At 45.8% G+C, this 15,628-nt stretch overlaps 1 protein-coding gene across 1 annotated transcript; it reads left to right on the plus strand.

Annotated features, from left to right (window-relative positions):
- Nucleotides 1–3,841: 3,841 nt before the first annotated feature.
- Nucleotides 3,842–7,081, plus strand: LOC123751471 (hepatocyte nuclear factor 3-beta). Its single transcript, XM_045733558.2, has one exon. It carries the CDS (start codon nt 4,218–4,220, stop codon nt 5,730–5,732), a length of 1,515 nt encoding a protein of 504 aa, XP_045589514.1. The 5' UTR covers nt 3,842–4,217; the 3' UTR covers nt 5,733–7,081.
- Nucleotides 7,082–15,628: the final 8,547 nt, after the last annotated feature.

Genomic DNA, 15,628 nt, shown 5'->3' on the forward strand with positions numbered 1-15,628 from the left:
CTTAAAAATTATCTAAGGTAGGTCTAATTCACAACAGTTTACTGAAGCCCGACTTCACAATCATCAACAGTAGGCCTACTTCACAATTATCAACAGTAGACCTACTTCACAATCATCAACAGTAGGCCTACTTCACAATCATCAACAGTAGGTCTACTTCACAATCATCAACAGTAGGTCTACTTCACAATCATCAACAGTAGGCCTACTTCACAATCATCAACAGTAGGCCTACTTCACAATCATCAACAGTAGGTCTACTTCACAATCATCAGCAGTAGGCCTACTTCACAATCATCAACAGTAGGTCTACTTCACAATCATCAGCAGTAGGCCTACTTCACAATCGTCTAAACAAAATATTGGAAACAAAAACACCACAAACTCAATTTTTGTCTATAACAAATCTTGATAACAAGAACAATGATGAAGATGATAAGAAAAAGGCCGAGAATGATAGTAAAGTTGGCAACAGTGAAGGAGGAGGAGAATAACAACAACAGATTGTTAAACAATCGTTTAACAATCAATAAACTTTATTGATTGTTAAACAATCAATAAAGGAAAACAAATAACAATGAGCTGTGTACATCACCACATTAACTCTCGTACAAGAGATACATAACACAACACAATGATAATATTAACACGTGCATTCACACAACTAAAAACATTAACATTACAATCAACAATCATAATACTAATAATAACAACGTTAATATAAAATAATGTTAGCATTAACCAACAGATGTCACTACCTATGTTAAGGGAGCCGGTCGGCCGAGCGGACAGCACGCTGGACTTGTGATCCTGTGGTCCCGGGTTCGATCCCAGGCGTCGGCGAGAAACAATGGGCAGAGTTTCTTTCACCCTATGCTCCTGTTACCTAGCAGTAAAATAGGTACCTGGGTGTTAGTCAGCTGTCACGGGCTGCTTCCTGGGGGTGGAGGCCTGGTCGAGGACCGGGCCGCGGGGACACTAAAAAACCCCGAAATCATCTCAAGATAACCCACTAACCGCAGCTTAATTAACATACTGTCGAAAACAGTTAATAAATAGTTACTGCCCCACTATTCGGCATCCTTTTAATGTAAAAAAAAATATATATTTCTACAATCCTATATAATGAATATTCATATAATCCAATATAATAAGTATTCCTGGTGTCCTATATGATAAGAATTCCTAAACTTATAAATGATACCCATTCCTGTAAGTATACTTATTATAGGAATACGTGAATGCTTACTAAATAGGAACATGGGAATATTATTATTTTGAGTACATAAATAGTCCATTGTGCAAACTCTTATATATAATAAACATTTCTAAAATCCCATGAAATCAATATTCCTTCATTCCTATATAAAATGAAAAACACCGATATAGTCCAATATCTAACACCATCTGACATTGAAGACCGTGGAAGTGATTGGGCTTTGATGATCTAATGACATGCTAGTTTTAGATTGATGACTGATAAAGATTAAGCCATCCAGCACGGGCATGAATAGCCCGTAACGCTAGTTTTTAACAGGAAAGAAACTAACTTATAACCGCCATCGAATAATAACCAAACACGTAACGGTTGCCAACCAAGGCAAGATAACCCAACGATCGACCCAGATAGCCTCCTCCATCCCCGCCCCAGAACCCCACATATGGAAAACTGCTATCTTACCCGGTCGCTTAGAGCCCCAAACCCAGTAATAACAATGACAACGAGATATCATAGCATTTTAAACGTTGTATTGAACACTGTACAAAGATAACACGTTTATAGCAAAGATATCGACCCAACAATCAGTGATATCAAACAAAAAAACGCAATATCGTCCCAACAGCGATATCATCCCAACAAGCCTCGCTATCGACCCAACAAGAGGTGATATCATCCCATCAAGCCGCGATATCATCCATCAATCCGCGATATCATCCCATCAAGCCGCGATATCATCCCATCAAGCCGCGATATCATCCCATCAAGCCGTGATATCATCCCAACAAGCAACGAAATCATCCCAACAAGCAGCGATATCATGCCAACAGCGATATCATCCCAATATCGATATCACGTCAAAAGCGATATCATGTCAACAGCGATATCATCCCATCAAGCCGAGATATCTTCCCTACAAACAGCGATATCATCCCAACAGCGATATCATCCTAACAGCGATATCATCCCAAAAAACGATATCACCTCAACAAGCCGCGATATCATCCCAACAGCGACATCATCCCAAAAAAAAAACGATATCACCTCAACAAGCCGCGATTATCATCCCCCTTCAAGCAGTAATATCAAACCCCATCAAGCAGCGATATCACACCCCCCCCCCCAACAAGCCGCGATATCAACCCATCAAGCAGGTGATATCATCACAGTAAACGTTCTTAACGACCCAATCCCGAGTACAGAACCTCACGCTGAACGCAAGTAGCATTGCGTCCTGCTACGCAAGAGACGCTAAGCTTGACGCAAGAGACGCTAAACTTGACGCAAGAATGCGGCTGAACCACCTCTCTCTCCCTCCCTTACCCCCTAAGTCAATATACAATTCGGTTGCTTACATTCTGAGGGGTACATTTACACATTCACCTACGACCCCTGTAATGGGTATATCTATATTGACTCCTGTAAATAGGGACTATTTATGGGGGTATAATGCTCTATTCAAGGTCATCTGTGGAGCTCCGCGTAGATTACTGCAAATTGGCCAGAAACGCGATACGCAACTAGTAGCGTGTTGCGTAAATTGCAGTTAGCGTGAGATAGGAAATAGATTCTGCAACAGTAAACAAAAAAAAAATAAAAGTATTGAAAGCCCATATATTGTTTGTATTGAAATTATATATAATATCATCGAAGTGATTGTCGTGCATAATGGATGATTATATTATATATATATATATATATATATATATATATATATATATATATATATATATATATATATATATATATATATCTCTATACAAAGTGAGTTATTTTGAACACATTGGCTGTGTTCACCGGTCTCTTATCTGTTCACTCACACGTCTGGCAGCTACGAAAACAGTATTGACCAACTGAAACTAATCAAAACGGTTAAAATAATCGATATTAATACAAATTATTTGTTTCGTTTGCAGTCGCGTCAATACCCGGCTAATTAGGGTTATGCTAATTATAGGAAATAAGGTGTGTGTGTGTGTGATAATTAGCTGAGAAAATAATAAATGCATAATGCTTATTATTTATGTAAATTATATATATATATATATATATATATATATATATATATATATATATATATATATATATATATATATATATATATATATAAACATTGGATTTAAATAATAATGGAAATAATCCAGAGTTGGCAGAAAGGTCTCCAGCAACATCTGGGCAGGATAGACTCTGCCTTCCTCATGACAACTCCTGGATATGACATTAACCCAATATAAACACACACACACACACACACAAAATGCGTGCGACGGGAATGCGCGCGGGAAGGCGTCGGAGGGGGACACCTCCCGCCCGCCGGCAGCGACATTGAGTCAGCGGGCGTTCTCCGCCGGCCTCAGTGCGTGGCGGAGCTGTGCGCCGCTGTGGACGCTTCTCAGGGGGGTCGCTGGCGTACGTTCGCCAGCGAGGGAGGAGGAGGAGGAGCCACGCTCGACTCCGCCCCTCGCTTTCGTTGCCGGATGAGCGAGCAGTGGGCGGAGCCACCGGCCGGCCAGCCCCGCCTCCGGCCTATGCGGACCAATAGCGCGGCCGGTTTCTTCCGTAGTGACTACACGGGGAGGAGGGCGTTAGCCTAGCCCAAACATCCATGTATTTACTCAGGGTTAGGGCCAACCGTGCGCTTATTACTGTCTGTGAGTGCTACAAGTACTTTTGCTGATCACAGAATTAAACAAGACCAAGTTAAACTGAGAAACGTACACATATGATTAGGATAAGTGTTTGGTCATTCAATTTGCCGTAGAGTCTGGCCCGTGAACTGTGCGTGTGAGTGTTGGCTAGGCGACCTTAGTTGACCTGTTGAGCTGCGTGTGGCTGGCGTGTGACCTCTCCCGCCGCCCTCACACACACACACACACAGACCCGCTATACCGTGTTTCCCCCCGTCACCAGTTCTGCCGTAGGAATATGTACAGTGCGTGATCGTTGCGTGAGGACAGTGTCGCGTGCAGTGTAGTGACCCGGGGGGGCGGCAGCCACCATGTTGTCCCAAAAGTTGTACAGCGACACCATGACGCCCATGAGCTCGGGGGCGCCGCCCGTCTCGCCCATGTCGCAGAGCACCTACGGCATGAATTCCATGAACAGCATGATGGGTATGAACTCGTACCAGCAGCGCCTGCCCCCGAATATGGATTTTTCCTCCTCCATGAGCGGCATTGGGGCCATGGGCATGGGCGGCCAGTGCATGAGTCCAGGAATGACGGGCATGGGCGCCTTCCCGCCCATGAACAGCTCCATGCAGCAAATGAACGGTATGAGTGGGTGTATGAGCGGCATGGGCGGCATGGGCGGCATGAACCAAATGGTGGGCTATGGGCGTGAGCTGCAGGAGCCGGATAGTCCTGTCTCCTCTGCGCTACAGCGGGCGCGGCAGGACAAGACCTACCGCCGTTCCTACACCCACGCCAAGCCCCCGTACTCCTACATCTCCCTCATCACCATGTCAATCCAGAACGCCCCCAACAAGATGGTGACGCTCTCGGAAATCTACCAGTTCATCATGGACCTATTTCCCTATTACCGCCAGAACCAGCAGCGCTGGCAGAACTCTATCCGGCACTCTCTATCCTTCAACGACTGCTTCATCAAGATCCCACGCACGCCAGACAAGCCGGGTAAGGGGTCGTTCTGGTCGCTCCATCCGGATTCCGGAAACATGTTCGAGAACGGATGTTATCTCCGGCGCCAGAAACGGTTCAAGTGCGAGAAGAAGGAGAACACTCGGACTCCCAGCAAGAACTCTCACACGTCCAGCCAAGTCCAACACCAAAGTCCGGGCTCCGCCACTAAGCAGGAGCACGCAGAGGACGCAGAGTCCAAGATGGACTCGGCCATGGCGTCCCCCGCCCACCCGGGCCACGGGGGCCACAATGGCCACCATGGCCACCCCGTCAGCGGCCAGCCCCAGCAGCCTAACGACCCCGTGTCCGGCATGACACAACTACTGGAGGCCGCCACTAAACTGGAGCCGCCGGAGTCCGGGTACCAGATGCCGCCGCCCTCCGTCAGCGTCGCCGACAAGTACAGCGCCGAACAGCAGCAACAGCAGCAGCAGCAGCAGCAACAGCAGCAACAGCAGCAGCAGCAGCAGGGGCCGCAGGAGCAGCAGCATCACCAGGCGGCCCATCTAGGCACGCCCACCGCCCACGACCTCCACACAGCGCCGCCGCTACATCCGTCCCTCCTGAAGGACTACACCGCCTCCGCCTACCTGAAGGACTACTCCAACAACCACCTAAAGGACTACGGCGCCTACCTGAAGGACTACGGAGGCCACCTGAAGGACTACGACCACCTCAAGAACTACCCGGCCCCCGCCCACCCCTTCAGCATCACCTCCATAATAGCCGCAGAGAACAAGGACTCCTACGGCGGGTATCTGAGTCCGCTGCCGCCCGCGTCCGCCGCCGCGCCCTCACACCACGCCATGGGCGGGGACCACGGCGGGTACTATCCACCTCCCCTCTACCACCACACCACCACGCCCCTCTGATGTGGGCGTGGGCGGCCATACCCTCAGCACCTCGCCCACCAAACCCTTGTAAATAATGTATGAATGTACAGTGCGTGGCGCCGCTGCGGGTCCGGGCCAACAGCAGCAGCAGTAGTATTCGGTGGGTATCAAACACGTTGTGAACAGCGAGAGTGGCAAAGTTGTGGAGGCACAGCCGTGTGTGTGTGTGCTCCTCTGACATTGGTCAGTCGGTACAGTCCATAGAAACAAGGCTCGCTGCCTCTCAACACCCAGTTAATTAAGTGCTAAAACCCCCCCTCTCCCTCTCCCTCCTATCCACCCTTCCTATCCCTCCCCTTTACCTAAAATCCTCTTTTGTGTTGTTACCTAAATCTGGAAAACGAAAATAATCCTGAGACCCGTTGAAAAAAAAGGTCCATTGTCTATGAGAATATCCGGAGATGTGGTGATCCGTACGAGTGTCCGTTAAACGGGAGTGGTTGTTTCACGAGGCTGTCATGTCCTCCAGCAGCAGCAGCAACAGCAGCAGCAGCAGCAGGCGAGCGCGAGTGATCGTCACTCACAGGAGTGAGTCTCAGCACACACACACACACACACACTGCAGGTGGCAGGATACAGTTGAACTATATTTGGCTAAACTGAGTTTTTTGTTTTTTTTTGGGGGTCTTTGTGATACAATTGAAAGAGTTGAGAGTTGGACGCAGATGTGTGTGTCCGAATCTCGCCTCTGACCATTATAGTTAGTTTGTAATGTAAGTGTTAAGTTCATACGGGTTATAATGACGATCAACTTCCAATAAGGGAATAGAATATATATATATATATATATATATATATATATATATATATGTATATATATATATATATATATATATGTATATATATATATATATATATATATATATATATATATATATATATATATATATATATGTATATATATATATATATATATATAATTACATACTGGTCAATACCCTACAAAACAAAATATTAATAGATAGTCGTCAGTAGAACCTCAAACTAAATTCTCATCAGACGTATTTTCTCCGCAAATTAGCAAGTTGGTGACAATAACTACAGAACCTGGTCGTCAGACATGTGGTAATTACCCAACAGCCCCTTGGGGCCACGAGTGTATTGGAGAGTGCCAGACTCTCGCCCTTGTCGACATGAACCAAAGTGTCAGAGCTGGTAGGTTAGGTTAGGTGATGCATATAGCTTGTGGTTGTGATGCCGTGTGGGATGCCGGAGTGCCGTGTGGGTTGCCGTGGTGCCGTGTGGCTTGCCGTGGTGCCGTGTGGCTTGCCGTGTGGGTTGCCGTGGTGCCGTGTGGGTTGCCGTGGTGCCGTGTGGGTTGCCGTGGTGCCGTGTGGGTTGCCGGGGTGCCGTGTGGGATGCCGTGGTGCCGTGGGGCTTGCCGGGGTGCCGTGTGGGATGCCGTGGTGCCGTGGGGCTTGCCGTGGGGCTTGCCGTGGTGCCGTGTGGTTTGCCGTGCCGTGGTGCCGTGTGGGGTGCCATGGTGCCGTGTGGGATGCAGTGGTGCCGTGTGTATGAGTGAGTGTGTGTGCGTGCTTACCCCATGATCTGATTACCACTGAACTTGAACTATATATATATATATATATATATATATATATATATATATATATATATATATATATATATATATATATATATATATATATATATATATATATGTGTGTGTTAACGTTCCCTTTGGAAGTTTTTTCGGGTCCAAAAAACCTTACTTTGCATATTGGTGTTTTTGTCTCATGTTAGACCGTTGAAGCAACAGTCGACCTGAACAGACGACCGTTGAAGCAACAGTCGACCTGAACAGACGACCGTTGAAGCAACAGTCGACCTGAACAGACGACCGTTGAAGCAACAGTCGACTTAAACAGACGACCGTTGAAGCAACAGTGGACCTAAACAGACGACCGTTGAAGCAACAGTCGACTTAAACAGACGACCGTTGAAGCAACAGTGGACCTAAACAGACGACCGTTGAAGCAACAGTCGACCTAAACAGACGACCGTTGAAGCAACAGTCGACCTAAACAGACGACCGTTGAAGCAACAGTCGACCTAAATAAGAGAAATCTAGCCTCTCTCCCCCCCACCCCCCCCCATCACTATCAGGCATCAGCAATGGAACTCATCGAAGCAAATCTAGCCGCTTCAACTACGCGGGGCTCATCACTTTCGCGATAAGCAGTAATCGATATATATATATATATATATATATCCTCTTCTACCCCTTCCCCCTCTCCCCCTACTCGCCGCCCCCCCCCCCTCCCTGTCACGCTCTGAGCCCCACTCTGTATATAAGGGAATTGTGTGATGAATAACTACTGATGATTCTGTGAGGAATTGTTCCTGATGATAAGACCTTATGTCTGTACTCAAGAATATAAACAGTCGCTCGATCTATCTTAGGAGTAGGAAACATCGCCTCCCCCCCCCCTTCCGCAGAGAGAGAGAGAGAGAGAGAGAGAGAGAGAGAGAGAGAGAGAGAGAGAGAGAGAGAGAGAGAGAGAGAGAGAGAGAGAGAGACAGAGACAGAGACAGAGACAGAGACAGAGACAGAGACAGAGACAGAGACAGAGACAGAGACAGAGACAGAGACAGAGAGAGAGAGAGAGAGAGAGAGAGAGAGAGAGAGAGAGAGAGAGAGACAGAGACAGAGACAGAGACAGAGACAGAGACAGAGACAGAGACAGAGACAGAGAGAGAGAGAGAGAGAGAGAGAGAGAGAGAGAGAGAGAGAGAGAGAGAGAGAGAGAGAGAGAGAGAGAGAGAGAGAGAGAGAGAGAGAGAGGAGATAGAGAGAGATGGGCTAAAACTAACTTGACATTTTAGATTTGTAACTCAACCTTCTGTTCCACCCCACCCACCCACCCCCCTTTCCCCATTTCTGGGGGGGATGGTTGCAAGTAACCCCAATACCGCTGACCACCGCCGCCCCCTCCCTCTCCACCCATCCCCCCCCGTCTCTCTCTCTCTCTCATCCACTCTCCGTCTTCGCGGAGGACAGTAGCCACGATAGTCAAGACAGAGGGCCGCAAGTGTTACTCTTCGGTGGCCAAAAAGAGATTCCACGAGACTCCTAAAATCCCCTTCGGTAAAGAGCCCAAGCGGCTCTCTAAGAGTACGTTTCCCGGTGCTCTGTTGACTCCGGTTCATAATGGGGGGGAGAGAGAGAGAGAGAGAGAGAGAGAGAGAGAGAGAGAGAGAGAGAGAGAGAGAGAGAGAGAGAGAGAGAGAGAGAGAGAGACAGAGAGAGAGAGAGAGAGAGAGAGAGAGAGAGACAGAGAGAGAGAGAGAGAGAGAGAGAGAGAGAGAGAGAGAGAGAGAGAGAGAGAGAGAGAGAGAGAGAGAGAGAGAGAGGTGAAAGGAGGGTGCTGTAGCTAATCATTACTTACTCTTCTCTACTGAGTGATTGTGTTACGTCTTGTCAGGTTTTACCAGCGCTAACCTGGGATGTGTAGGCGTGTGTGGGCGTGTGAGGGCGTGTGTGTGGGCGCGGTGGGTCAGCAGCGGGCGGCCGCGGGTGGTCGACAAGCCGCGGATTACCGATGATAGCGGGTAGTTGTCCCGTCAGTATATCCTCTCTTATCACAGCGATATAAGGCGATCACCGCCGCAGGACGGAGAGGGGCGCTGGCCGCAGGCGGTAATAAATCCCGCATGTGATGTGCGTCCGCGGGTCTTGCTAGGGTGATGATGAGGGCCGCATGCGGGGTAAGTGAAGGAAGAGGGGGGAAGGGGACAGAAGTGGTGGCCGCATTTGCCGCGGGCGGTGGTGCTGGCCGCAATTATCTGATATCCCGGGAGTTTCCCGTCACCCTTCGCATCGATATACAGATAAGATAACCTCAAACACCACCCCACCCCCCACCCCGTAATCCTGTCCGCGAACGTTTAAACTTTGCGGTACGCGGAGCGGGGATTTCGCTACCTGGGAGCAGCGCCCCGACGGCCAGCGTCAGGCAGGTGTTGAGTGGCTATAAGCTTGGCAAAGTCCCGCGGGCGGCGGCCAGATGTTTGGCCTCACCGATCGTCGTTTGCGGCAGACTGTCGGGCGTCGCTGTCGGTCGGACGTGATGGCGTCGCTGTCGGTCGGGCATGATGGCGTTGTTGTCGGTCGGACGTGATGGCGTCGCTGTCGGTCGGGCATGATGGCGTCGCTGTCGGTCGGACGTGATGGCGTCGCTGTCGGTCGGACGTGATGGCGTCGCTGTCGGTCGGGCATGATGGCGTCGCTGTCGGTCGGGAATGATGGCGTTGTTGTCGGTCGGACGTGATGGCGTCGCTGTCGGTCGGGCATGATGGCGTCGCTGTCGGTCGGGCATGATGGCGTTGTTGTCGGTCGGGAATGATGGCGTCGCTGTCGGTCGGGAATGATGGCGTTGTTGTCGGTCGGACGTGATGGCGTCGCTGTCGGTCGGGCATGATGGCGTCGCTGTCGGTCGGACATGTTGGCGTCGCTGTCGGTCGGACATGTTGGCGTCGCTGTCGGTCGGGCATGATGGTGTTGTTGTCGGTCGGACATGTTGGCGTCGCTGTCGGTCGGACAAGATGGCGTCGCTGTCGGTCGGACATGATGGCGTCGCTGTCGGTCGGGCATGATGGCGTCGCTGTCGGTCTGTTGTGAGACCGTCACATGGCCGGCCAGCGCGGCGGGCGCACTGACCAATCAAACTCATTTCGCCACCAACTAGACTTTCGCGTCGTTCGCAATATGTCCGACTCTCGGGGGCGTCGTGATTGATTCGGCTGCGGTGTTCGTAAAGGCTGACAGTCAGACTTGAGGCGTCTGCAAGCCTGATAATCAGACCGTTCGTCGTCCGCATTCGGCAAAACAGCGGTGTTCACAAGTCGGTGCCCGCAAGTCTGACAAATCAGACTAGCTAATCCCGAAGTCAAATGGGGGAGAGTATCCGTTACACTCAATCCGCTACGGTACGTCACCTCTCATTAGATCCCCTTCGGCGTACAGGCCACGGTGCACCCGGTACGCCACACCCTGGGGAGCCAGGCACGAGCAAGCCACACCACCCGGTACGCCACACCCTGGGGAGCCAGGCACGAGCTAGCCACACCACCCGGTACGCCACACCCTGGGGAGCCAGGCACGAGCAAGCCACACCACCCGGTACGCCACACCCTGGGGAGCCAGGCACGAGCAAGCCACACCACCCGGTAGGGCTACGCACTACAATTTATATTTTAATAAGTTAACTCCAGGTGCAATTCTCAAATTAATTTACAACATGTCTTCTGTGAATTCAGTTACTAAAAAAAATATTCCCTATATTCTTATATACCAAAAATAAAAACACATCAAAACATTCTGTAATATTATGATATTAGAGTTCACAAAGGATAGCATAATATGCAAGATTTTCCGTTGAAAAGTTGAAGCCATTTTCTTCCAAGAATTAAACAAAATTTGCCACACGAATGTGGGGCTCCAGTGTAATCCCTAGTTGATGGTAAACCTGTATCCATAATTCAGTAGAAAGACAGCCTGCCAGCCTGCTTATCACATCATTTGGCACACGTAAATAACGTCTTGAATGACGGCTGAGGTTAAGTGATACTCCTAAAGCCTAAAGAGAGACAGAGAGAGAGAGAGAGAGAGAGATGACCGGTGTTCTCTCGCTGTATCTCTCTCTTTCTTTCTTTCTCTTTCTCTCTTGAACCTGTAAATTCTATTATCCTGTCTGGATGGATACTCTCCTTGACCTGCATATACGATCTGTTATTTATGTATTAAGATATTTTTGTGTGTGTGTAGTGAAGGGGATCACGTGGGAATATGAGTGTAATTCCCTGTGTGTGTGTTGGGAGGAGTCACTGCGGGTGTAGCGGTGGTCTATCGGAGCTTGCTGCTGTTATCAGCGGCTGCTCCTGCTGTTATCAGCGGCTGCTCCTGCTGTTATCAGCGGCTGCTAATGCTGTTTTCAGCGGCTCCTGCTGTTATCAGCGGCTTCTGCTGTTATCAGCGGCTGCTGCTGTTATCAGCGGCTCATGCTGTTATCAGCGGCTCATGCTGTTATCAGTGGCTGCTCCTGCTGTTATCAGCGGCTTCTGCTGTTATCAGCGGCTGCTGCTGTTATCAGCGGCTCCTGCTGTTATCAGCGGCTGCTGCTGTTATCAGCGGCTCCTGCTGTTATCAGCGGCTCCTGCTGTTATCAGCGGCTCATGCTGTTATCAGCGGCTTGTGCTGCCATCAGTTGCTGCTGCTATCAGTTGCCTGTTGTTATCAGCAGCTGCTGTAATAACTAGTGTTATCAGGAAGCGCGTAGCCCACCAGGGACTGTATTAGAACATGCTGTATATATATGTATATATATAAATACATGTATTTATATATGTATAAACAGACATTGTGTGCTCCTGGCCCTATTGTAATGGCTCCTTCTATGTAGGCCAATGTGAACCAGGTTTTAACCGCTCCAGAGTTGCTAGAGTATGACACCGCCCCCCCTCTCCCTCGAGTACGACCGTGGAGAGTGAGGAACAAGGAGGGAGCTGGCCCTTCAACCCCCCACCCCCTTTTCCTTTTTCACCCTCGAGTATGAGCTCGAGTATGAGCTCGAGTATGAGCTCGAGTATGAGCTCGAGTATGAGCTCGAGTATGAGCTCGAGAGAAGAGAAGAGGGAAGCAGAACACTAATTGGTATAGTCTCCCAAACACAGCCTCTCTTCTTCCCCCCTCCCCCCCCCCCACCCCCCAAAAAAAAGAACCCCTCACTGTGTATTCGATGTCATGTAGCCGTGACAATGATATGTATGTGTAGTATATATATACCAGATGTACATATATTCATAGCAGATATCACTTTTTCACTTTATTTTTGTATGTACTCAAATTATCTCCATATGTTGACCTATTTTAAACCCTACACTTCCACCCCCCACCCCCCACCCTCCCCCTTTCACCTTCTTCCCCCCCCCCCCACACACACACACCTGACTCCTCTCCCTGCAACTATATTTCTTGTTTTGTGTTATGGTGCGAAAGCCAGTTGTGAAAAAGTTTATTACAATTATTATTACAAGTATCTTTTATTTAACTATATATATATATACATATTCTTTCGAATCTCATCAAAGAATGACATAAAAACCCCCCTTTTAATCTCTCTCCTTTCAACCCCCTCCCCCTGCCCCCCCCCTGCCCGCCATTTGTTGAAATAGACCCTTTATACATATATATATATACATAAATTGATGTTCAATTATTCGGTTTAATAAAAAAAAAACTGTGTAGAGATGTGTGGGGTTATTTAAAAAAAAAAAAAATAAAATAAAATGTACACTTACGTGTGGAGGAGAGAACCAGAACGTCCAACCTTGTACATACAGCGCTAAAGATATTCACAATCATTCCATGTACGTTATTATGGATAGCGATTTATACAGCCTCTTGTGTTTCTGTGGTCGGAGCCTCCTGACTGTATCGATAATTCAGTGTGTGTGTGTGTGTGTGTGTGTGTGTGTGTGCGTGTGTGTGTGTGTGTGTGTGTGTGTGTGTGTGTGTGTGTGTGTGTGTGTGTGATGGGAAGGGGGGGGGGGGGAGGAGGGTAAAGCCGGGTTTGGATAAATCCAAATTTGATATATTATTTTTCTTGATATTTTTTGAGACTTTGGAGTATTATAATATACATATGTTTGTGTTGGTGTAAACGCAAGTATGTATTTTCTGATTGTTTTCCAGACCAAAGCTTGAAGTATATATTATATGTGTGTGTGTGTGTGTGTGTGAATGTGTGTGTTTGTTTGTTTTACAGAGATTACACCAAACTATGTATCCAGCTGTGTGTCATTTTGAGTGGAAAAAATAAATTAGATTCATTTCTTAATGTACTGGAGATTCTCTTGTGAAATCTATGAGAGGTTACAGATGTTATGAACGCTTGTTTTCTGACTATACTGAATTTGTATTAATCATTTTGATGATACTAAATTTGTAATTATATTTTTATTAAAACTTTCAAACTGATGATAGCAGAGGTTTATAACAACAATTTATATGACAGGAATTATTCATTCTCTTAAATACTATCTGATGCAGGTTGTATTTGCAAATGTACCAAATATGTTAGTTATTTTGGAATGACCAAATTGGTATTTTAGTAGCAAGAATGGGTTGGAATTATAATAATATCAACATTATTATTATTATTATTATTATTATTATTATACTGTTTACACTTGTCTGTTTTGTTGAAGACATAACTAGAAACAGTACAGACAGGTGTCAATCTTCTCTTGCTATAATGCCAGATATATATATTTTGTAATGTCAATCATGTGAAATTATTAACAAATATGTGAATATGTGTGTGTGGATATATTTGTATATGTGTATGTATGTGTGCGTGTGTATCTGTGTGTGTGTATGTGTGTGTGTGAGAGAGAGAGGCCAGGAGGGCCAGGTAGACACGATGCGTTTATCAGGGTCCCACTAAACACAGCCTAGGACACACACCCAGAGTGATGTGCTTCTTACTGTACAATTTTATAGTCCTGTACATACCGTTATGCCGTATTTTTTGTTATTTAAAAATAAAAATGTGTTTTCATGGAGCTCCCGAGTTGTAATTCACCCTCCACCACTCTTGACAAAAGCAATGACGAAAAAAACAACATCTAATCAAAGAAAAAGCCTGAAATTGACTTGGAATTATATGTACAAAAGATAAATATATTTATCAAACTAAATACACATGCAGACCATAATAAAAACAAGATGGATATTTAGGCAAATAATAAAACACTCAATATAAATAAATAATACGAATAAAAGCATAAAATTACAAAAATAAAGAAGCAATAATATGTTGAGTATTTTTTGGCTAGGCATCTTTGCCTAAGCCTTTTGTCAGGTCCTTAATTAATACACACGTTAATGTTAATGTGTATAGTTTAGTACAACCCTGTATGCTATATAGTATGTATATTTCAGCATGTAGGCTATATGTATACTACAGTATGTATGCTATAGCATGTATAATGTAACACATATGCTGTATTATGTATATTACAGTTTGTATGGTATAAGATGGAAGTTACAATACATATGATACAATTTGTATGCTCTAATATGTATATTACAGTATGTATGATATATGTATACTGCAGTATGCTATAATATGTATATTACAGTTTGCATACCATGATATGTATACTACGATATGTTATAATATGTATATTACAGTATGCATGCTATATGTATACTAAGGTGTGTATATTACAGTATGTATACAACAGTATGTATTTTACAATATATATACCTAGTATATCTATTATATGTGTACTACAGTATGTATGCTACTGCATGTATACTACCCTATGTATTATCTACTGTGTATTAACGTGTACGTCTTCACGTATTAACATTTATATACCACTTTATGCATTAAAATGTGTACGAGTGTGTTTTAACCATTCAAGTACTAACATGCATGCTACAGTACTGTATTAAAATACACACTACAGTACTGTATTAACAGGTATACTATGGTTTTAATAAGTAATATGTAACAAGAGAAATTTAACGTAGCCTAACCTAGCTTAACCTAGCCTAACCTAACCTAGCCTAACCTTATCTATATTATCCTAAGATTCCTTGAGAGTAATCTTCTAGTCGATAAGAAACAAACAGGTGCTAAAGTTAGTATTGTTATCTGTCATTATTAGTATTATTATTATTATTTTTATTATTATTATCATCATTATTACCGTTTACTTGTTAAGCTTCTTGGCCGTACATATAAGCAAGAACTGAACTTTTTTCCTATACGGCCAGAAAAACATTACTAGGCCTTGTATGCAAGGCCCGATTTGCCTAACAAGCAGAGTGATTTTTCAGTTATTTTCCCATATTTCTTTCAAAT

The sequence above is a fragment of the Procambarus clarkii genome, chromosome 13 (genome assembly GCF_040958095.1).
Source record: "Procambarus clarkii isolate CNS0578487 chromosome 13, FALCON_Pclarkii_2.0, whole genome shotgun sequence".
In the NCBI taxonomy this organism is placed as follows: Eukaryota; Metazoa; Arthropoda; class Malacostraca; order Decapoda; family Cambaridae; genus Procambarus; species Procambarus clarkii.

What these genes read in the sequence shown, in the direction of transcription:
- LOC123751471 (XM_045733558.2), top strand. Translation starts at nt 4,218, where the DNA reads ATGTTGTCCCAAAAGTTGTACAGCGACACCATGACGCCCATGAGCTCG.